Source organism: Myotis brandtii, unplaced genomic scaffold (genome assembly GCF_000412655.1).
Source record: "Myotis brandtii unplaced genomic scaffold, ASM41265v1 scaffold702, whole genome shotgun sequence".
Classification (NCBI taxonomy): Eukaryota; Metazoa; Chordata; class Mammalia; order Chiroptera; family Vespertilionidae; genus Myotis; species Myotis brandtii.
The window spans coordinates 1,702,191-1,726,823 of NW_005370755.1; the positions used below are offsets into that span (position 1 = coordinate 1,702,191).

Here is a 24,633-nt window from a genome sequence, read left to right on the forward strand (position 1 = left end):
GTTTTCAATCCTCACGTTTTCCAGCTGTAGGCTTTAGATTGCACCATTTCCTTCCAGATAGTTAACCCCATTCTGAACACCTAATTGATCTTTATTATGCCTATGGAGTCACGGAATGAAGACAATTAGTCCATCCAAATAAAGGTAATCTGGAATGGATAGTATATTTGTTTTCCTTTTTTCTTTGGTTATATCTAACCAAAAAAAATCGATCATCAGATTTTTTTGCTTAGATATATCATTTTGCTTTTCTAAAAAGTTATAACTTGCAATTTTTCCACACAATTAACTAACTTAAAAAATACGTATTTCCAAAACATCCCAGGAAATAAAGAAATGAGATATGATTGGTTTTATAAAGCGTTCTCTTTCTTAAGTACTAAGAGAGTATTAAATTACAAGGATAATCAGTCATAATAATTAAAATACTATTAAGTGTAATATAAAATTAAATGGAAAAGCTAAATAAAGCTACCATTATAAAACAAAATAGATTTGTGAAGCACCATAATGGATTTGTGAAACAGTGAAATTTGCAGATGGTAAATTTGGTGGTTTTCATTTGTTTAATGGAAAAGACTATTCTCTATGTATAACAATCAAATCAGAAAAATAAACATTCTCTAGAAGTCAAGAGATAACTTTAGACTGAGTTAACTTTACTTATATTTCAAATAGAAACCATATATAATAAGTATAAAAACCATATGTAAATATTTATAATCTACAAACTATAACAATTGTACAAGAAAATGAGCTAAGTGTTTTATGCTAGTTATTGCATTTATTTCTTAAAACCTTCTGATAGGCATTATTATTTATAGATGAAGGAACTGAATGTAAAAAGCCCAAGGAACATTCCCAAGGTCACATAGTTGAAAAACAATTCCCTAAAATTCAACCTTAACATAAAAGAGCAGAACCAGTACTTGACCCCAGGTCTAGGTAAATTGAAAGTCAGTACTCTTAACCACTTCCACTGGATTCCACTCCAAAACCTGAGAACAGCTTCACTCACAGGTATGTTCCAGAGCAGATAGATGCCTATATTTTCAATAAGTGAAGTAAATAACAAATGTACGGAAAAGAGGAATGAGCATATTATGTAAGTAAAATAACACCAGGTCAAGAGCCAGAAGACAAGATTTGTTCTTGTTCAATCATTGTTCTGCTACACTCTCCCCATGTGTCCTTGAGCCTCAATATGCAGATTTCTAAAATAGAGGCTTTGGAATGGACATTACAGCATAAACTACTATGTTAAATATACAGGTACATACACACACACACACACACACACACACACACACACAATTCTATTGATAGAAGGGGAAGGATGGGGATTTAATGGATCTTTGGATCCACATTTATTATCTACCGTTTCTGGCCCTATTCTGGGTGTTGGTGCTGCATGCATCAGTGACCAAGACAGATGTTCTTCAAGTGTATGTTGGAAGAAGAGATAAATAAATAAATGATTAATTTCAGATACTATTAAGTATAACAAAGAAAAGAAAATAGGGTAATTTAATAGAATGCTTAAGAGAGGCTTATTTACATAGGGTGCTTGGGAGAAGCTTATCTAAGGGTCTACAATTGAGTTGAGATAACAAAAGAAGGAGGCTTTCATGAAATTTTATGAAGGAAGAGGGTTTCAACCCGAAGGAACGGAAAGTACAAACACCCTCAAATGGACATGAACTTGCCATGTCCAAGGAGAAGAGAGATGGAAGATGTTTGGAGAGTTTAGTGAACAAGAAGAATGTTGGAAGGGGAGGTCAGAGATGGAGGCAGCAGCCACATCCTTTAAGATCTTGTAGACTTTAGAAAGGGATTTTAATTTTATTCTAGTTTTAACAGAAAACTTTTGTGTTTAAGAAATGGATTGTTAAGATCTGATTTAGATTTTAGAAAATCCAGCTCTGCCTTATGGGTGGATTATGGGGGATGGGAGGGGCAAGAGTGAAGGAAGGAAGACCAGGTCTAAGTTTTTATAATAAGTTAGGCTTAGGGGACCAGAAAATGATGGTAGCTCATAAAGTTTTAGGAGTGAACATGGTGAGAATTATAAATTCAGGTTGTATTTTAGAAGTGGAGCCAATGGTATCTTATGGACTGGATGTGGAGTTTGAGGAAAGAAAAAGTACCAAACAGTCCTTTTAAATAGATTTAAAAGTCAAAGCATCAGCAGTATCTAAAGAAATAAACTAACAAAGAGAGGAAAGGATCTGTAGATCAAGATATAAGGGCTGCTAATAGATGAAGGGGATTTCCTTTAACTCAATAGCCAGCAATCTAGATTCAAAACCTGTGGTAAAAAGAGACACTTGGAAATAAATACTAATTAACAAGTCCAGGGTCCCTCAAGCAACAAAGAAATTAAAACTCCAAATTCAAAGCATGAGAACATTTTATTTTTTTGTTTTAATATATATTTTATTCATTTCAGAGATGAAGGGAGAGAGAGAAACATCAATGACAAGAGAGAATCACTGATCGACTGCTTCCTGCACACCCCACACTGGGGATGGAGCCTGCAATCAGGGCATGTGCCCTGACTCGAAATCAAACCATGACCTCCTGGTTCCTAGGTCAACACTCAACCACTGAGCCATGCTGGCTGGGCGCATGAGAGCATTTTAAAGCAATAAATGCTTTATTATAAATTAAGTATGATTAATAGGCATCAATCATCAGAGTTGTACCCAACCAGGTACATGATCCTGAAAATATATTCATATCCAAAATATCCATGAACTCTACACTTAAAAAGCAAGTATTAAGGGGAATGTGAAAGTTCCCTACCATCTTGAAGAACCACCAGAGTAGGTAACAATGCACTTTGATTATTTAAAAACACCTGATTAGTAGCTAAAAGTTTTTTACAGTAATTCAACTCCAACCACTCACCCAATAAAGAAGAAAATGGCAAACAGAAAATTACAGATTACCACAAAAGGTTCTTTTCCACATAAAAATGCAGACGACCTGTTAACATTAAATGCTACTATACAGACTAAAGCACTTTCAGTTCAGTAAGGATTTAGGTGCAGTGCTTTCCTACATATGCCAGTTAAATATTATGGGCTTACTTTATAGGATCTTATGCTAAGCAAACTACATTTCATTGGTTTCCAAATAACATACAATTTTGTTGTAACATTAAAAATAATAAAGGGAAACCAAAGAAGAGAAGCAATAAAAAGATTACTTCTTAAGAAGATGATCTCTTAACTGTGTCAACAATAAAAATATTTTGTATTCTCCAAGCTATTAAATACACTGCCTTATTTCTTGTAGCTATAGGAATGACTACAAAAAAATGTTTGTATAACTAGATAATGATTGCTGATCTAAAATCTCTTGGAGACATTTAAACAATATTAAAAGAATTTTTATATTCAGATAAAAACTGGGTGAGGGGTGGGGAACCTTTGTAAAGGCTGCGTATCTGATTCTTTTTACTGTTATAATAGTTATACCATGGACAAATGTGATAATTATCACAATTGCTCTAAGAAAATTGAGGTCTGGTCTCCCAATCTAGCATAAGCAGAACTGTGTACAATTTCAAGGAAGAGCCATTTGATTGGTGAGCTTCGGGATTTAGTTACTGGATAAGAGTTAACTAAAAGCAAAAGCAGTATTACATCCCATTTGCATGTGTGTCTATTACGTGGCCAGGTTATGATTTGAGAGATCTTGAATCATAAAGATTAGAAATCTTCATTAGTCAAAATAATAATAAATTTAAAATTGTAAACTTTCTGAACAACAGCTCTTGCCTCATACTGCTTAGCAACAAATAATCAAAATGATCAAAGTGAATTTCAATTATATATGTACATGTATATATAATCAAAATTCTCTATACTCTTTTTAAAGTTTTCTGTAAAATCTCCCTCTGTATTCTAGAGTGGCAATGGCCTGAAAAGATCTATTTTTATGAAGCCATGTGCCGTTCTAAGCACTTGAAGCTTTTAGTGCAGCAAAGCATTCTGCTTGAATGAGTGTTGAGAACAGTTAAGAGTCTAAGCTAGCACTAACTTTAGAGCATTTATTTTGTAACGGCTTTGTGGGTAAAAAGACTAGCTGGACTTGGACTGGGGTATCCTCAGCACACATAGTGCTGAAATGATCACATCCGTGGGGTTAATCTGAGCAGTAACATCCTGGAATACTGCGATATGTCTCCAATGTGTCCAGTCAGATAACCAACACAGGACAGCTCATAATATATTTAAGCTCAATAGGCAACCTTCTTTTTTTTGAAATATATTTTATGGATTTTTTTACAGAGAGGAAGGGAGAGGGATAGTTAGAAACATCGATGAGAGAGAAACATCGATCAGCTGCTTTCTGCACACCTCCCACTGGGGATGTGCCCGCAACCAAGGTGCATGCCCTTGACTGGAATCGAACCTGGGACCTTTCAGTCAGCAGGCCGATGCTCTATCCACTGAGCCAAACCGTTAGGGCAGTGGTCGACAAACTGCGGCTCACGAGCCACATGTGGCTCTTTGGCCCCTTGAGTGTGGCTCTTCCTAAGCTTTAGGAGTACCCTAATTAAGTTAATAACAATGCACCTACCTATATAGTTTAAGTTTAAAAAATTTGGCTCTCAAAAGATATTTCAATCGTTGTACTGTTGATATTTGGCTCTGTTGACTAATGAGTTTGCTGACCACTGGGTTAGGGCAATAGGCAACCTTCTTAATTGAGAAACTAGTATGTTGAAGGCACTGTGCTAGCTAGCTTCTGTGGAAAAGAGAAACCAATGTTTACTGAAGTATTTCTTGAAATGTATTAGGCACTGTGATAGAAGGTTCATTCAAGTTATTTCATTAATCCCCACAACAACCCTAAGAGAAAACCACTGATGTCCCTTGCTTTACAAATGAGGAAATGAAGACTCATACTGTACACGACACAGCCAAGGTATAAATCCAAGTCTGGTCAACTCTCAGGCCAAGCTCTGCCTGCTACCCTGGGGCTGCAGAGACTAGAGTCACTTTCCCTGCCCTCAGGAGATCCCAGTCCTACAGGGGAGATAAGATGCACACAGGTCAAGGAGTCGTGGTAAATTAGGATAGGAAGTAATAAAGGTTTCCCAGATTTTTAGAGGAGAAACTACTCCTAGATAAAAAGGATCATTTGGTTTTAAAGACCCATTGCACTGTCACCATGTTAATAGTAACGCTGACCAAGGAAAGGTAAATTTCAGACATGCAAAGCAAAATGTGAGTCTTTAAATGATCTCATTGAGATTTACAAAGATTTCTGCCCTTTGAACCAAATGACCTGTGGGAGGCCTGTTTATATCCAGTCTGCTGTGAAATCTTTGTAAACCAATATTCACTTTCTCCTTGACTGTTCATAGGGTAAAAGGAAAAAATGGACATCAGTGTGGTCTAATTCATACTTCTCAGAATTCAGATATTAAACAGAGAAATGCATTATGATGTGGGCGAAAAGCATGTCTTTCTGAGGACAACATGTTGGTGAGATCTGTTTCTTAGTTGTCTGAGTCAAGTTTTTTTCTCATACTCTCTTTATCTAACAAAATAATAATAATAGCTACTGCCCTGGCCGGTTTGGCTCAGTGGCTATAGCATTGGCCCTCAGACCAACAGTTTGTGAGTTTGATTCCGGGTCAAGGGCATGGGCCTCTGTTACAAATTCCCCAGCCCTGGTAGAGACGCTTGCCAGAGGCAACTAATTGATGTGTCTCTCTGACATGGATGTTCCTCTCTCTCTCCTCCCCTCCTCCTGTTCCTCTTCCTTCTCTTGAAATCAATAGAAAAATATCCTCTGGTGAGGATTTAAATAATAATAACAATAATAATAATAATAACAGCTACCATCTGGTTAAATCACCACATGCTAGTCACCCTTCCAGAGACTATGCATATATTATTTCCAGTTCTTGCCACTCTTCTGACAAGGCCAGTATTAATGTCTCTGTTCTACAAACAGAGACTCCAAGAGATGAAGTGTCAAAGTGTCACACACTTGATATATATCAAGGGCTCACTTTTTTATACTGCAGAGGGCAGGGAAGAGGAAAATGCAATTATTTAATCTTTAAAAATATATATTTTTATTATTTTCTAGTAACAAATAAAATGTGTTTGTAATGCCAGGCAGAGTAGATTCCTCTGAGACTATTTAAATAAATATCAAGGTTAAGCTGTAATGAGCACATTGTATGTTAGATATGAAAGCATTTCAAATAATATAAAGTAGCTTGCAAATAGAATGCTACTTTTAACAAGCTGATAAAAAGTTTGTTTTCTTAAGCAAGTTAAACATATTCTCTGATCTTGTTTTTATTATTTATGGGCTTTCCTTTAACAATGATACATATGTAAACTTCACCTCATGTCTGATGAATGTTTACTACAGTATCATCACAAGGTTAATTGTGAAGAGTGTTCTAATGGGAAAGGCCAACTGGGAATTCTAAATCTTTGACAGAGCAGGACCTCCAGAAAGTCTTTTGCAACACTCAGGGCTCAGGGCTCCTGTGTCAGATACTTCAGAAGGAAAATGAAAAAACAACAGACCAGAGAACAAAAACTGGATGCAAAACCTCTTCTCATCTGCTCAATCTCAAGTTCCTTTTTCATTGCCACCTCCCAAGAGGAAGAAAAAAAAAAGAAAGAAAAGAAGGCAGAGAAAGTTCTTACTGTGTCTGGCAGACTTATGGTCTCCTAACTTCCCAACACTCTTTCCCACTGAAATGAAGTAAAAAGCCAGTTGAAGAACAAGACCCAAGTTTACTGCATTAGTGATAATTAGGATCACAACCAGTTAGGACAGTGGTTCTCAACCTTGGCTGCACATTAGAATCACCTGGGAATCTTTTTAAAATCCTGATTTCTGGGCCTCATCCTCCGGAATTTCTGTTCTTTGTTACTAATGTTGTAGCCCCACCTCATAACAAAGAAACAGAAGTTCTGGAGGATGAGGCCCAGAAATCAGGATTTTAAAAAGATTCCCAGGTGATTCTAATGTGCAGCCAAGGTTGAGAACCACTGAGTTAGGATATCTCTCCCACACTGCATGTATTTCACAGCAACTTTCACACAGTATAAGAGCAACAGATTAGTCCGAGGGGGACATCAGTAGCACCATTATTTCCGACAGCAAACAATCTATTCTTGATACAACAACTTTTATACAGCTCCAGTCTTCTAGTCTCTCTAGTCTGGAAGCCTTAGGACTCCCGTTTTTTCACCGGTCCACCCGCAACGTCCACTCCCTGGCTTTCACATATCTGAAGAAGTTCGCTTCTCTCTATTGAACCTCAATATTTATCATTTGTCTTCTACCAGAAACCATTCTAATCTTGCTGCCACATTCCTCACCATTCAACCAGGTAAGCTTCTTTAATTAACTTAAAAATTCAGATTTTTCTTGCCCAGCCGGTGTGGCTTAGTGGTTTTAAAGGTTTTTGAGTGTCGACCTATGATACTCATGGTTCTATTCCTGGTCAGGGCATGTGCCTGGGTTGTGGGCTGAATCCCCATTGATGTTTCTATCTCTCCCTCTCCCAACCTCTCAGAAATCAATAAAAAATATTTTTTTAAAAAATTCAGATTTTTATTTATTTATGCTTTCTAAAAGAAGAAAAAGGATGAGGGAAAAGATCCTATTATTCATGTGCCCTACTCCTGCCTCCACATCTACTAACTCCAGTGGATTCTGTGGCTTACCCCTCATTTTTTGACTCATCCTTTTTATCCTTTCTTTCTTTTTGAGCTAGGTCTCTTCTATGCTCTCTATACTTCACACTTCTACTCTTTCCTTTCAAATTAACTTATTTTCACAGGTCCTCCCACTACCACTAGCAACATACCATAACTGTCTGGCTAAAAACAATGTATCTTTATAAGTTTTAACATAAATAATTAGCAATACTGAGTGGAGTTTTAAATGAATGATCATGAAAAAGAGACTAAATCTCTTCTTAAAAAGTAAGCATGATTTCCTTCTTTAGTATTATTTTTTTTAACAGCCGAGTAGTAGGCCATTGTGTAAATGTCCTATAGCTTTTTGGTCCACTCATCTACTGATGAACACTGGATGGACCTGGAAAGCATTATACTAAGTGAAATTAGCCAGTCAGAGAAAGAGAAGTACACTATGATTTCACTTACATAGAATCTATTAAACAAATCAAACTAACAAACAAAATAGAACAAGTTCATAGACAGAGAACAGACTGACAGCTGTCAGAGGAGAGGCGGGTTGTGGGGCTGGGTTAAAAAGGTAAAGGGATTAAGCAAAACAACAACGAACAAACAAAAACTCATAGACACAAGACAACAGTATGATGATTATCAGAGGGAAAGGGAGTGGGGTGAGGGAGAAGAGGTTATAGGGGGATAAATGGTGAGGGAAGGAGATTTGACTTGGGGTGGTGACCACACAATACAATATACAGATAATATATTACAGAATTGTAGCCCTGAAACCTATAAACTTTTATTAACCAATGTCACCCTAGTAAATTCAATAAAAGAAAAAAGTAAACATTATTATCATAGACAATGTAGAGCAGAGAATCTAAATGTAAGTTTTAACTTATTCTACTCAGATTTCTCCTGGCATCATAATGCTACAGTGTTTCCTTACCACCGCCAGAGATATACATATGTATATTGTTTACAACATCTCATGCTACCAATGAATATCATTCAAAAAATAGTGTCTAACTTTATTATAGCCATTAAGAAAATACCTTATATTCAGACTAAATCTAAAATAATATTGAGGAATTCTGCAGACAGCATTGGTATGTGACAATACCCTGACCAGTATTTATCACCAATGGCAGCAATCCATTTTGATGAGTCTGTAATATCACTGAAATTTCAAGGTTAGACATATATTATCAGAGATATCATAATCGGCTCTCTTACAGAATAATTCCATACTTTATTTATTTGAGAAGATGGTTGACTATTACAGTTTTTTTTTAATTACATAAGTAAAAGATCTTTTGGGGGGAAAAAAAGATAATGCAGATCTATTTGGATTAAGCGATTAAGTACCTGGTTTACCCTCACATACCTCAAAGTAAACTCTATCAATAGTTAAACATTTTCTTCTTGTCCCTACTTATTCTTTGCATTTATAAACATACACAACACACACACACACACACACACACGCTTTTGAAACATAAATGGCACTTTCTCCATAGATCCAGTTGTATGAAAGCAACTGTTCAGTCAACTATAACTTCTCTAATTTGCTGAAAATATATCTCTACAAATTTGTTACCAGCTATTGGATTCAATCTGTGAGACCAACTAAAACTACTCAAAATTATCAAAAATGTTTTATGCCAATAGCCTTACTGTAATAACAATTTATGTATAATAATTTATTTAAATTGTGTTTAGTTGGGGGACAGAGGGTGTTTCTTTTTTGTTTGTTTTTGTTTTGAAGAAACTGAATCCAAAAACTGTCATTAGGTCATTAATCTGTCATAGTTCAGACAGATGGTGATGTGTAATTCATATTTTCAGAGTTTAAAAACAGCAGACTCTCAAAAATATCTCAGATTTCTTTTTCTAGTTCTCAGTTATACCCAAACAAAATCTATTACTCCTTTCAAATATTTTGCAAACATAATATAATTTCTTTTATATTTCAAAATATTATATTAGAATCAGTGTTTTTAAAGCTTTTGTAATTTTAAAGCAGTACCTAAAATGATCATGTACTATTTCCTATTTTAAATATCTAAAAATGTTTAGTCCAATTTCTAATGATCTAAGTAATTGTTTCTAATACGAACAAATGTACCTATTTTAATTAGTAATTAAACATATATCTTCAAGCCTAAAAGGTATAGATAAAAATGGTTCTTTTCTCAGTCAAAAAGGTAACATATATTGAAAATAAGGCAATCTATGTCTGACTATCCACATGTTAAAGATATTTACATTTCTGATTAAAAGACTTGTAAGACATGTCTTACAAAAGAAATACATTTCCATATGTAAATATTACTTGTTAATGTTTCTTTTAAACAACAAAAACATAGCATTAAACGTCTTCAGGAAACATGACTGTAACAGAAAATGTTTTACATAGTTGTAGAAGTGACAGCTCTTTAGAACTAAACCAAAATTTCTTCAAGTTAATTCAAGGGAAACAGAGCAATGCAGGACCCCAGCACTTCAAAATAGGACCAAGCCCTGCATACTGATGTCTTAGTAAGAAGTATGTAAAGTTGATATAGTCAGGGGTAAGAAGAGTTACAGCTACCATGATAATATGAGAGCAATGACAAAAACGTCAAAGGTGCAGACACCCGGAATGTTAATTTATTAGAACGTGACTTTACACTGATTAATTATGTGCTCCTCAAAATATCTGCAGTGCATGAGAAAAGTTAATTGAAGCATTTCATTTTGTACATGCTACTAAAAGTAGTTTAAGAAAGTGATAAAGAACTGATTTTAAAATTATAAGCATACGGACTATAAACTCTAAATTTGCTATATAAAGTTATTAATAATGAGATGATGATAATAACTATAAAATATTCATGGAAACATTTACATTACTTGGATTCTATTGAATATGATTGTATAGAATCAGAAAACTTAAGAGCTGTTCAGAATCTTAGAGATCATTTTTGGGGGCTGATCTGAAGATTACAAGATCATTTTAGGAGTAACAGTTGCTTAAAATAAATGCATACCCAAACAGAGAAAATAACAAGTAAATTAGGATGTCAGAATTATTTCAACATCAAAGAAATCAAGTTTCTAAATTTCCTCAAATGGCCAGAAGCACATTATTTAAATACACATGTGCAGCATGTAATCATAAATAGTTCCTTAATTCAATAAATAATGACTGGGTTTCTACAATGCACCAATATGACATTGTATACTGGGGATGGAGTGAGAAATGAGACATGAACATTTTCCCCAAAGGCACACCTCTGCGAAATCTCCAATGAACTTCTTTGTAATCAATGTGTGGCCAAAAATAAAGCTGTATGCGTTGAAAAATATTCTTAAGTTCACACTCAGTCATCAAGATAGCCTTCCCTATTTGCTAACCTAAAACACTATAATTTTCTATAAAATCTCTTTGCTGTAGTCAGACTACTTCAATGATTTCATGAAACTGGTGAGACGTTTGCTCCGGCTGACCTATAAACTAACTCTTCGGAATCCCCAGCCAACTTCAAGTGTCTTTCTCAGGTGGCAGTGCTATTTTCCACCTTCATCTATAATAGATATTAATACCTCTTAAACCACATCACCCATCAACATTTCTGTGAATGGAAGTCTGACGCTATGGTAATATTCTTTATAGGTGTTATAAGATTGCTTTCATATGTGTTATAAGATTGCTTTCATAAAGTTAAGCTATGAAATCAACATTTAATAAGTATAAAATTACATTAAAGAAAATGAATAGATCCAAGGCCTCCAAGAATTTGTTGTAACCTGATTACATATAGTAATATAAGTTAAAGACTGAAACTAGAGGATTTAGCCAAGGAAGCCGAGAAAAAAAAAAAAAGGAAGTATTTTGTCTGAGCTTCTCTAGGGGATCTAAATCCATGTCCATCCAGGGAAGAAGGAATGGGACAAAGGACTTGATCCAAATGGTAAGGTACATCTAATGTGATGCTGAACATATTAGGCTCTTTTAGTTTGATGCCATTGAACATTTGAATTATATAACTAACTTCCTTTGTACTGATTTCTTGCTACCAAATGACCTTCACTGATTACCAATAGAGATGGGTTCGCAATAACAAACTGATCTGGTCAAGCCAACTGGAGTGATTGGTTGGGGTTAATTGGTTGGGGTGTTTTGTTTGTTGTTTATTTGTAGTCAAAATATAGACATAAATTGGCATTCTGATTTTAAAGATCAATTTTATAGAATTGTTTAATGCAAGCCAACCCTGAGATATGGGTCTACTCTAAATGTGCTGCCAATCAAGTTGAGGAACTTGCACAACTGAGCACCAAATCTTGCATTACAAAGACGTTCTTAAGGAAATGTTATCCTGTGGGAACCTATCTTAAAAGCTGGTTGTATTTTTGTCTGTTTCATTGTGTATTTTCAAATTTATTCATTTTTTAAGAACTCTTGATGGTGAAAGGCAAAAAGGAACTCATTCATCTATAATGGATATGAATCATGATGAGCACATCACACTTACTTGCTTCTAAATGCAAAAGGGTTATCTCAAATACATATCTCCAAAGAAATCTTTAAAAACATCTCAAATAAAAAATGAATTCATTTGAACCCTGAAAGATAATGTCCTTTTCTACCAAACACACTTACATATTTCTTGTGCCCCAGCATCAGCAGTGCATCACACAAAGTAAGTGCTTAATAAATGTTGGCCGGATCAATGTTTGAAAGATGAAAAATACCTCTCTAGAGATTTCTGAATCTCCACATACAGGAAATCTCAGATGAAGTATTTCCATCATTAACATTCATTTGGAATACCATGGTGTCGCAGGTAATCAAAGCTTACATTTTTAAGATGAAGTTCTATAATAGATATTTTTGAGGCATATAAGCATGTTAGTTACAATGTTTTTTAAAAAAATATATTTTATTGATTTTTTTACAGAGAGGAAGGGAGAGGGATAGAGAACTAGAAACATCCATGAGAGAGAAACATCAATCAGCTGCCTCCTGCACAACCCCCACTGGGGATGTGCCTGCAACCCAGGTACATGCCCTTGACTGGAATCGAACCTGGGACCTTTCAGTCTGCAGGCCGATGCTCTATCCACTGAGCCAAACCGGTCAGGGCACAATGTTGTTTTTTTATATTACACTTTTCCCTCTAGACAATTTTATCCCAGGAGGGCACAGTATCATAAGTTTTCTTTTAATTAAGTATATAGCAAACCATTTTCAAATATATATCATGTATGTATATTTATCTCAAAGTTTTCAACAAAGCTCTGGATAAAATTATTAAATTCCTTGACAACTAATATGGTAGATCGCTTTGTATTTAGTTAACAAATCATTCCTTATACATTTGAAATTATGTACTTATTTATAAAGAATAAGGTCACAGAATAAAGAGAAATCATTACAGTAGAGGCATTGAAGTATGTGCCATATATTAGCCTTATGATTTTTTAAAATGTATAACCATAAAAGGTATGATATTTAATATATCATAAAATTTTAAGGAGAAGGGCTGGCATATTTTGTTTAAAAATTATTAAGTCAATCACATCAACTAATCCAACTTCTGAGACCAGCATAAAAGGACTCCATTAAGCAAAGAGAGTTCATTAAAACCTGTGCTCATACATTTCAATATAGAATTTTGATTTAATGGGGCAGTGAGGGAAGTAAGGTCACTGATCAAATGCTAAGAATTACTTAGGATAGAATTTTTAGGAAATACTAAACTATTGTTAACGTAATACAGGAAAGAAAGAAACCAAGCCACAAGATACATATTAGGTTTCTCTAACTAGGAAAATTCACACTTGAGTCTAATCTATCCACCTGCCTGATTGCTATCCTCTCCCAAATTCTAAAGGTACTTCAAACTCTCTGTATCCAGAATTAAACTCAACTAAATATTTTCCTGGAAATCTGCTCCAATATTTCCTATCTCCCCTGATGGACCTATCACTATCTATCTAATACTTTAGAGATCATGAACTTCCTCCTCTCCTTTATCCTACTATCCAAGTCCAGTCCACTTTATGCTATTATGTACTTCCCAAATCCTTCTCTTTCTTATTATCCCCATTACCACTAGCTCTCATGACTTCTCACTCAATCACTACCACAGCCTGCTAAAGAAGCCCTGCCTCTAGACCAGTGGTTCTCAACCTTCCTAATGCCGCGACCCTTTAATACAGTTCATGTTGTGGTGACCCCCAATTTCATTGTTACAAATTGAACATAATTAAAGCATAGTGATTAATCACAAAAACAATATGTAATTATATATGTGTTTTCCGATGGTCTTAGGCGACCCCTGTGAAAGGGTCGTTCGATCCCCCAAAGGGGTCTCGACCCCCAGGTTGAGAACCGCTGGTCTAGACGGTCCCCATGCAAATCTTTTCCCCCACATTGCAGCCAGCGTGATCCATGTCAATCAAAAGGCAAGTCATCTGCTTTGGCTTTCTTGAAAATGAAATCCAAGTTTCTTCTTATACAAGATTATCTTGCCCTGATTAATTCTCCAGAGTTATCTCTAGCTTCTGATACTTAGACTCCAACTTTACAAACCTAGACATACCAACCTGCTTGTATTTCCCAGAACATGTCTGTTATTTCTCAGCTACCATTGTGGGTGAGTTCCCTGAAAAGCCTTCTGCTTCTCTCCTAAGTCCTATTCATTTAATAAGTCTCAGCTCAAGCGGCATCTCCTTCTAGGAAGTCTTCAGAACTAGTGCCCTCCCCGCTCCATTCCCCATAATAAATAGGACACTGGCTTACCACAGTATAATGCCCTGTTTAGATGACTATCTTTCAAACTAGAGTGTGGGCTCCTGGAGGACAAGGATGGTGTACTATTCACCTTTGGATTCACCTTACAGTGCCTGGCACATAAAGGCAGCCTATCAGTACTTGTTGGATTAGTCAACTAGAACAACACAGCAACATGTCAAATGCATAGAAGTGATCTTTACATGCTAAGCTGACTTCAAATTTAAAACACCTAAACCATTACTCCCAACATGCACCATTAGCAACAATCAGGCCTACCACTTGATTAGTATTATCAAACTGAGAATGTATGGTACTACCAGAGGCATCAATAAAGTGAAATTTTAGATGCAAACTTTCTAAGAAAGAATTGACTCTAGATATGGATAGGTTACTCGATTAAGAGGACTTTTTCTTTTTCCGTTCTTAATTGCTGGTGACTTTGGAGCACCGACAGTAAATAATGCTTTTTCTTTACATATAATCAAAAACATAAAACTAAGAAACACTGAAATCCAATAAAAACAGTTTCTAATATAAAGACAAACTCTACTTCTTTCTTAACCAAAGTCTTCATAAATGCTTTAAATAAAATAAGGGGGGTTTTTTCCTTCAATTTTTACCCTAAATGATTAGCAATGCCTGCCTCTGTTCCACAGATCTATGTAGTAAAAAGGAAAGAACAAAAGACCCGAATTTCAAACAGATCTGGATTTGACAACACTCTTTTCCTTATGAGTCATGGGACAATGAAACAGTAACGCGACTGCTCTGATAGCAGCAGTGATTATTTATTGGATAAGCCAGAAACTGTGCTAAGCATTTTGAATATATTGACTTATTCCAACCTCACAAAAGCCCACTGAGGTAGGGATGGCTTATCCCCATTCTACAGATAAGGAAACTGGAGCTCAGAGATGTGAAGTAACGTGTCTAAGGTCACACAGTAAGCTCTTTGGCAAACTAAGAATTCTAGCACAGGTCCATATAATTCCAAAGCCCATATTTTTAGCCTCTTACAATCTGCTGCTACTGAGCCTCAGTTTTCTGTATTATAAAACAGAGGAACTATTAATCTCACAGAGCTGTTGTGGAAACGAAGTGAAATGGTATGGATGCATATAACGTAATGCTAGGAGCATCCTAGGTACACTCAGAAATCATGCCCCCTTCCCTTCTCTCACTCCAGTAGTGATTAAACATTTGTAATAAGGGAAATAGTTCCAAAATACTCCTTACCTATTTCAAAGCAGAAATATTCTCGGTATTGATTAATTCACAAAAGGAAAAAGACTACCAGATCAATAGGCATATTTGATATAAAGGGATATAAAGGAAAAAGCAAAGGAAAACAACATATTTTACTCATGTTAGGACTGTGACGCTACTATTGATCTTTCAGAATAAGGTCAACATATATCAATATTCAAAGTTAGGGGAGAAGGGCATTAGACCCAGAGATCCCAAAACACTAGGGCTGGAAGGAAGGCTCCCAATAAATCCTAATTAATCTGGTTCCGTTTTTAAAAAACTGTTCTTCCAGTGAGGAAGGCCGATTTGGAAAAATATAGAGGCAATATGGATAATGCTCCTGTAATAAGTTGTTTTGTTTCTCAAAGACAGATCTTTATCCCTACTCTGAAACAGCCTAAAAATGGGGGGAAGGGAGAAATTAGGTACAAAGAAAAAAATACAGCATTTTTGCTGTTAATTCCTTGCATATACTTCCTTTGGTTCCTTTTCCGTGTTTTTTTTTCTTTTGGTACATAGCCATAACACTTAGCTCTCATGAGGTGTAAAGAAATAAAATCAAACTTTAAAATTTTTTCCTAACAAGTAAAAACTAAGATACGTTTTTAACACAAACTTCAGTACTACACAATTCAAAACAGTGAGTTTTTACATTAAGTCCACCTGATGTTATATTAGGGTGTATCCTCTGGAAATCCAACCAAGAGTGACTGCCAAACTAAGCTACAGAAGACAACTTGGAAAGCTGGTGAGCCCCCCAAATAAGTTACTTTTTAAAAGAGCACTAGAGCAAGATTATCTGATGTTACTCCACCCTCATAATAACCCTCTACTTCTGTAATACTGCTTTTGTCACTAAAACCTGGGTCAGTATTGGACATGGTGGGCATCCCGAGATAATGACATTACAGAGAAATAGCAGTTAAGTAATCCAACTAACCTACAAGATAATATCACAGTTTTATGTCCCAATCCTGATAACTTCTTCCTTTTGCCAAGGGACCCAAAAGGCCGACTGATTTCTTTAGCTTCCATTTCCACATACGAAAAGTGAAAATCATAATATACTTCTGCTGCTAAAAATGGAAACTAACTAAGAAAAAAAATAAATAATTGTGAAGCACTTTGAAAAGGATAAACTAGATTCCGTAACCTGATTATTGGTCAGAGTAAAACTAGAATTACTAGAATGACTACTTCTTCCAATTCCATACATGCCATCTGGCCATCAAACTGATAAATAATATTGACTGTGAACCTGATCCATGTAATGATTTTAAAGTCATAGAAACAAAGTTTGTATCAGGCTGTATTTCATACCATTAACTAAATCCAAATAAAATTTATTCACTGGCATTATAATAGATGACAAGAAAAATATAATTAATTACAATTTCTTGAACCTTAAAACTGTTTTTCAATATAGCCAGCAGCAGGTATAGACCAGTTTGAAACCAATACTGAAGCGACTTTGCAAGAATTGGAAATGCGCTAACCCAGAAACAGAAGGAATCACAAAGCAAGACTCATCTGAGAGGCCGAAATACAATATGGATTATTTTTATATTGTTCTGTCTGAGTTGTCTGTCTCAGATTCTTAACTTCCAGAAGCTATTTTTAAAATAACTTAACACTGTGTATTTCCAGTAGCCATCAAGGCATATACTGTCATCCCTGACACCGAAGGTTGTCAGCAGACTCGACATGTACACTAATGATCTCAGGCAACAATGCTCATCTTCCTATCAAAGTGATCCTTATTCCAGAAGAAAAAGTCTAAAGTTCTCTAAGAAAACTCATTCTAAAACAGAGGATGCAGTCATTATAAAATGTTAAGATCAACTAATACTTCTGACTTCTTTTTAAGATTATCTTATTTGCTGAATTTTAAAACCCAAAACTGTCAGGCATGGTAACATTTTTAGTTCTCTCCCAAGTCGCCGATGCTCTCTTCTAGCCCTGTCAAATAATGATAGCTGCTGTCATTATTTATTATACAATAGCTGGCAGCAAGTTGTACATATACTCTTCATCTCAGGGTAGTCGTCAAATAGCCAAAACAAACGACTACGACCTTATAGTCCAACTGGCCACTTTCCTAAAGCCAAAATAAGGTGGCTATCACATCTTATCAATACTTTACTGCCAGAATAGAAGTTATTTTATTAAAAATCAAAGGTTTTAATTCTTTCATTTTTTTTTCTAAACTGTTTTAAAATAACTCTCCCTCTTACACGTATACTCCTGTCCTCTCCTGTTTGCTACTGCAGGCTGTCTATCTGAAAGATTTCCACATTTACTTTTGGCTTTAATACTTTCAATCAAAATTGCAATTCTGTTTTTTGGAACCAACAGCCCTTCAGGAAGTATACATGAAGATATTAAAAAATGCAGAAAATCAATTAAGTTCTTCTCACTTAATAAAGACAAGAATGTGTGTAAAGGCATTTACGAAAACCAGTAGTCTCAGACACAAGTGATTTGACAGGACACACACACACACACACACACACACACACACAAATTATTTCAAGTGATAGAAAAATATGAGTGACAGATTCTAAGTCTCTTGTTCAAATTAGACAAGAGCCTCTCTCTCTACCACTTTTTGCTTTGGCAATCTCAAATGCTGATATTCCCCTAGATCTAACAGAAAGGAAAAAATGGGTATCTTCTCCATCTAACACCTAAGTGGGTAACCTAGATACTGTAAATAGAGGCTACATAAAGGATGCAAGACAGCTCTGAAGTGGGAGCCAACATATTTAACCTGCAACGCTTTGGAAAAGGACTCGAAAACACGTGCAGCTTAGCCAAAAACCATACTAACGTGAAATTGCCACGGGCTAGTAAGTTAAAAAGACAACAACAAAAAACCTCTTTACCAAACATAATTTAACTGTTAATGGGTGTGAAAAGCCCAAACGTCAAAAGCACAACTCTTATTTGTTCAAACGGATCATGCCTGCACTCTGCACTGTATATTTAAAATAAATGGGTGAACTACCTTTTTGAAGCCAGTACTTGCTCAACCAGAATCAAATGCACAAATAAAGGAGGCAATTAACCAATGAAAAAACAAAACAAAACAAAACATTTTTCCTGCTGATATTATAGTGGTGGCTAGAGGATATCAGTAAAGTCTTATGATTAATATTAATATATATCCCCTATATTCAATGCTTCTAAAGCCAACCGTTAAATAGCTGGCTAACCAAAATTGCAAATGCATCTGTCTTTACCCTTTAGGAAATCATACAAAGATTATCTGAGAAGTAAAAATCTATTCTACCAAAGAACTAGTAAGATTGTAAAAATGTTAAAATGTAAAAATTGTACTGCCTACATTACATTAATAGTGTAACTTTTATCAAATCAATAGCCAACTAGCAAAAAATAAAACAAGTTAATGCTACAAGATCCATTATAAGACATTAGCACTATAATTTAATATACATTCACTTACTACCTATTAATTTTTCTTTCTACATGATAAAGGAATTTCAATGACTGCTTCTAGAATGAAATCTTCCTAGGAAGTGTTTCTCATTAATAAAAAGAAAGAAAACTATTAAATAAGTAAGTTCACATAGTTTAATAAAAAATTCAATAGCTAGAATTACTTAAAGTTAATGAGTTGCAAAATGTATTCAATAGTACTCTATATACTTTTGCTTATAATTCAGTAGTCTTTACTACTTACAAAGCTAGTAGGTTTATAGTAACCTTAAGTTTTGAGAACTGAAAGAGGGACTTGGAAAGGAAATTTTGTTCTGTTCAGATAATGAGAATTAACTTAGAGATATGCTCATAATTCAGTCGATGATTCAGTTTTCTTTAGTTATTAAACCTTCACTTTTTTACAAAGGAAAGAAAATGCCTTTCCTCCACATATCAACCAAATAGAAAACGTCTAATTAAATAAAGTTAAATATAAGTCAGTCATCATTTCTATATGAGAATATAACATATACCAAAACTGTAAGGGAAACACAAGATTTCAAATAACGTTTGAGTAGGAATAATAGAGCATTTGCACTCGATAACTAAACTGATAAAACATTATAAGAGAAAAGAAACCATATTCTTAAAGTGTTTTGTCTCTGTCCCTGATAGCATATAAGTTGTTCTCTCATTACACAAAAGTGTTTACTACATCAATGAATGACTCTTCATCAAAAACAGTAGCCAAAACTGTCTATGCCTATAAGTTCAAAACATCCTTCCAAATTCTCTCAGTTCTTCTCTGGACAATCCTAAACAAAAAACTCTCACTTTGTTAGAGAAATGGCTGTAAATGATTTCTACAAATTTTCAATTACACTTCACTACCAACACTTTGGAGGAAAAACTTTCACGTTAAATAAAAAAAAAAAAAAAGCAACACTGCAATTCTACCACTGATGGATGGATTAGCTTTGTACCAAAACAATATAAAATTATTTCATTTTTTTACTGTGAAGAGTCCTTTGGAAGTGACGTGTTTCCATCTTTTTTTAAAATCCAACAACAACAACAAATCCAGTCATAAACCTGACAAGTCAAAACAATAACCAGAAAAGCCTAACATTTCTTACCTGATACAGGTAAGCACCAGCTCCCAAATGCCACCTTGGGATAGTTCAGACTAGTAAGCAGACTCATGTTTTATGATACTGGAATGAACAGGAATAAATCTCTGTTGTTCTTTCTTTAGCAAAATCTATAACAGCAGCTACACCACAATGTGAGAGGACCCCACAGACCTAACAAATTCAAGGCTGTTGCTAGAGAAATAGGGGGAAAAACATACAAAGAAGACTTACTGCTTGTCATGTGACTTGGTGAGGCATGCTGTCCATTGGGTGTGCTTGAGGTGAGGTCAATTGCCATATTGGAGTGCTCCCTTTCAGGTGAAAGCTCATTGTCACCTGCTTTCACAAAATAAAATCTTTTGGTCTCTGTTCATTGTCACATAAAATCTAATTACCAACTTTGTCTCATGCAGTGGCACGAATAGCCTTGAAATTATAATGTAATATGTTTTTCCTTAAAAGAAACTGTAAGGCAATATAATTTAGAAATATATAGTAAATGAATGAAATGACAAAAAGCAACAACCAGCCCACACACACAAAAAAAAGACAAAATTTCACTATCACAATAATCGTAACTGTAACGTAAGAGGAATTGGGACGAGTTGATTTCTAAAGTATTCTTTAGTTTAAAAAACTAAAGTTCTTTTAAAACCTAATTTAATCATTGAACATACAGTATTTATAATGAGCATTTTCTAAAATGCTGGCTATCAGAAAGTTGGATGTTTGAAAGGAGAGTTGGCTAAAAACATGTCAACTTGTTTGTTTTTAACCAAACAAGTTGAGAATTTAGACGCTAATTCTCTTTCAGAATATGAGTCCGATAACGTAGGCTATACAATGCAATAAATATTTAGTACACACCATATTAGTAGACATGTATGTAACCTGACCAATTGTAAACTTAGGTAAAGTAATCAACCAGGAAAGTGTGGATCTGCTAAGCTCTACTGATTTCCATGTTATCTTTAATATAGTAAAGTATATTTCTATTTCACTGTATGCTGCTATTTTACCAAACTCACTTTAAGGGTGAAGTTGTGAACAGATAGAAAATGAGAGCATAGAATCTGTGATAAAGACTTACAATTGAGGAGTTCAAGTACAGGTAACACAGAAGCATAACTTTATTAGCAATAAAGAAAATTAATGGGAATGAATACTTACACGTTATATAGCCATCGATAGCCTCTGTTTCCATAGTCAAAGTGCAGTGCTGCAATACAAAAGATTAGACCCTTAACACAATGATTCCTTTCAGTTCTGCCCTGAAATGCTTAACTTATTTGAAGCTCCAAGCAGTTAGCCCATGTTGCTGCTGCTGCAACCTGTGCCCAGGAAACATACTACAGTGTACTGTATGTGCTCATTTGCAAGTCACTGAACTCTTTCTGCAAATGATCTGATTCCTGCTGGAGATAGGATAGGAAAGATAAGTGTGCTGTGAGATGGGCTGTAGCAAGAAAGGAATGACTCTCTTCATCAGAATTTACTTGGTTCAAAGAAGAAAAAAAAAAACGACAAAAAACTAGGGGGCCACATCTCCAACGTGCCAGCTTTACCCCTCACTGCTTCCCACAATCGCACTGCAGTTTGAGGACTCCCCTAGTATACAGATAGCTCTATTCACAATTGTTGCAAGTTGGTTCATCATGTTCTAAGGGGGGGGGGGAGGACAAACAAACATAAGAAAACAAAACAAAAACTTCGTGCCCAAGTGTGTCTCTAAGATTTCTGCAGCCGTTACCCAACTCCTGAACTTGTATTGGCGTTTTAGCCTAACCCCAAGTTCTGGGTGAGCACCTGTTCGATGTAACCTTACTTTCCTGCCAGACCAGGGTTGGATACAAATGCCAAGCTTACTTAATACGGTCCCATTTTGAAAATTTCATAAACTTTTTGCTGTTGGGAAGGGAATCGCTTTTTTTAAAGTTTGGGGAATTATTCTCATGCACCCATGACGCAAAACAAGAACTTAATTCTCAGAAACAAAAGTTGTATGAGATGACACCCCCTAGCTTTGATTTCACATAATGAAAAGATCGATAAGCTAACTGTATTCTTTGAAAGACAAAGTTTAAAGAATTGACATGTCCTGAGGAGATTTTTTTACTTATTTTTTCCCCCTTTGGCCCTGGTCCTTTTTGCCTTTAGTTTCAAAACTCTCACTGCACCAGCAGCTAAATTATTCACAATGAGCCATTTCTGTATTGATCGCCAAGTATATTTAGCCCTGGCTCCTGGAATTTCTCCATTACTTACTGGAAAACAGGCAGCTTCACTTGTCTCCAAAACCACTTCCCTTCTCCCTCCCCTCCCCTTCTTCACCACCACCCTCCCTACCCCCCCCCCCAAAAAAAACCACACAAAACTTTTCTTTCTTTATGGAATAATCAGATCAAATTCCCAACTCAGCCACTACATAGCACTTAAATTTCAACCTGCTGTACTGTTATCAAATTCTTTCAAATTATGATTACATAAGGCGTTAAAGAAAGGCATCCGTAAAGTTTAAAAGGGGAGCAGTTTCTTCAGCTATTTTACAAATGAGTTTATCTCTTTAAAAATGTGCACATTTAAACACACACACACACACACATATTAAAAAAGAAAGAAATGTCAGGGAGAAGCGAAAGAAGTCTGCCCCATCAATGAAATGGTTATTAACCCTCAGAGAAGGAAAGCCAGCAAAAGAAAAGGAGAAAGAGAAACGAAATGTACATACAAAAGGAATTGTCCCTTGATTAAAAAAGATTCATCACCATTTCCAGCTCTGTCGGGAGATCTCAGCTTCTTCAAACCCCTCCAAGAGGAGGTGACAATGTCGGGCTGAAGATACACGGAGAGGGAGAGAAAGAAGTTTTCTGTGTTCCCCCCTTCTCTCTTCCCCTCCCTGGCCCCCTCCAAGCCAAGCCCCCTGCAGAGTTCAAGGCGAGGAGGAAGGAAAAGCACTTTACAGGTGGGTCATTCGGAGCCCAAATCCAGCAAACAGATCGGCTGATAAACAAAACCAAGAAATGAGAGAGAAGGAACACCCCCCTTCTCCTCCTCCTCCTCCTCCTCCACCTCCTCCTCCTCCTCCTCCTTCCCCTCCCCCTCGTCCCTTTGGGATGGTCTAGTAGGAAAAGTCACTCAGGAATGGCACCACGTACTTTCAGGAAAGAGGAAAAAAAAGAGAGAGAGAGAGAAAGAGAGAGAGAGAGGTCAGTCAGTGCCACAGCAATGCGATTAACAAGAAGAGAAAAAACTTGATCCACCGGTTCTTTAAGAATCGACCAAAAGCTAAGACAAGAAAACTGAAAGAAAAGGTGGGGGGGTTAGAGGGGAGGGACAGTCAGGCAGAACCCAGCGAGGAACCTAGGTCCTAGGCCAACTTCCCAAGACTGTGTTTTTGGCAAATGGAGAAAGAAAGAAATCTTAATTCCATCTCTTTCGCCCATCCTGGAAGGAACCTGTCAAAGTGATTTAACTGCTGCCTTTTTGCATGTGTCATACCTGTTTTGTTTTGTTTTGTTTGTTTGTTTGTTTTTATTAAATTCCAACAGGATCTGGCTATTACCTTCTCTCTGGACAGCTGCAATCTATGCCAAGCTACCCGATCTTTCTTGGAATTCAAGTTAAAACAAAGCCAAACAAGTCCAAATCCATGACAGCTAGAGAGATGAGAACTGATTAATCGATTAACATCCCAGAAACAGATCTCAAGGAGGGGACGACACGTGAAGGCAGAGGACACCGTCGCCAGCCCGGTTCCCTGGGCGCCCTTTACAGACATTAGGACCCTACTCATCCCCACCAGCCATCGCTCCCGGAGAAAAACACCCACATTACCATCCTCCTCCTCCTCCCTGCTTAACAGCAACAAGTCATTTGATCGCATTACCGTGCAAAACGAGGTGCCAGATAATTACACTCAACTTTGAAAACGCTCCCCGCCCCCCGACCTTTGCAAATCCAGACACACACACATTTATCTCGACAACCTCGGAACCAGAAGACAAATAAAACAAGAGCTGCTCTTCCCCACGCCAAAGCCAAACGGAGATTTACCTCAGCAGCGCATGCAGTACCACACTCCCATCACCCTTTTGTGTGTGTTTACTGTCAGTGTGTCCTCTCTCGGGCTTTCTGTCCTGTGCCTAACGTGTGTTTGTGCACTGCGGCGGGTGGTGGGAACTAAGGCGGTGGAGCCGTAGCTAAGGGTAATCCTGTTTTTACTTCCTCCATCTTCAGCGAGGAGCAGGGTTAGCCCGGGACAGCTGGTCAAACCCCGAGAAACCGATCCGCCGCCGCCGGAGCACATCTCCCCCGCCGGCCGGCCGGGCTCGCG

The 24,633-nt window shown here is 36.3% G+C and overlaps 1 protein-coding gene across 6 annotated transcripts in view; it reads right to left on the reverse strand.

Annotated features, from left to right (window-relative positions):
* Positions 1-24,610, reverse strand: part of IKZF2 (IKAROS family zinc finger 2 (Helios)) — a 146,664-nt gene extending 122,054 nt beyond the window's left edge. For 3 of the 6 annotated variants that reach the window (XM_005882285.2, XM_005882283.2, XM_005882281.2), the window contains exons 1-3: positions 23,066-23,287; positions 21,471-21,519; positions 20,532-20,636 (exon numbers count right to left, since the gene is read on the reverse strand). In XM_005882285.2, the coding sequence (XP_005882347.1) occupies positions 20,532-20,636; positions 21,471-21,519; positions 23,066-23,068 (157 nt within the window). In that variant the 5' untranslated portion in view covers positions 23,069-23,287. Of the gene's footprint in view, positions 1-20,531; positions 20,637-21,470; positions 21,520-23,028; positions 23,288-23,862; positions 23,957-24,353 lie in introns of those variants that run through there. The other 3 variants (XM_014529985.1, XM_014529983.1, XM_014529984.1) reach the window with 3 other exon arrangements.
* Between the last annotated feature and the right edge of the window lie 23 nt (positions 24,611-24,633).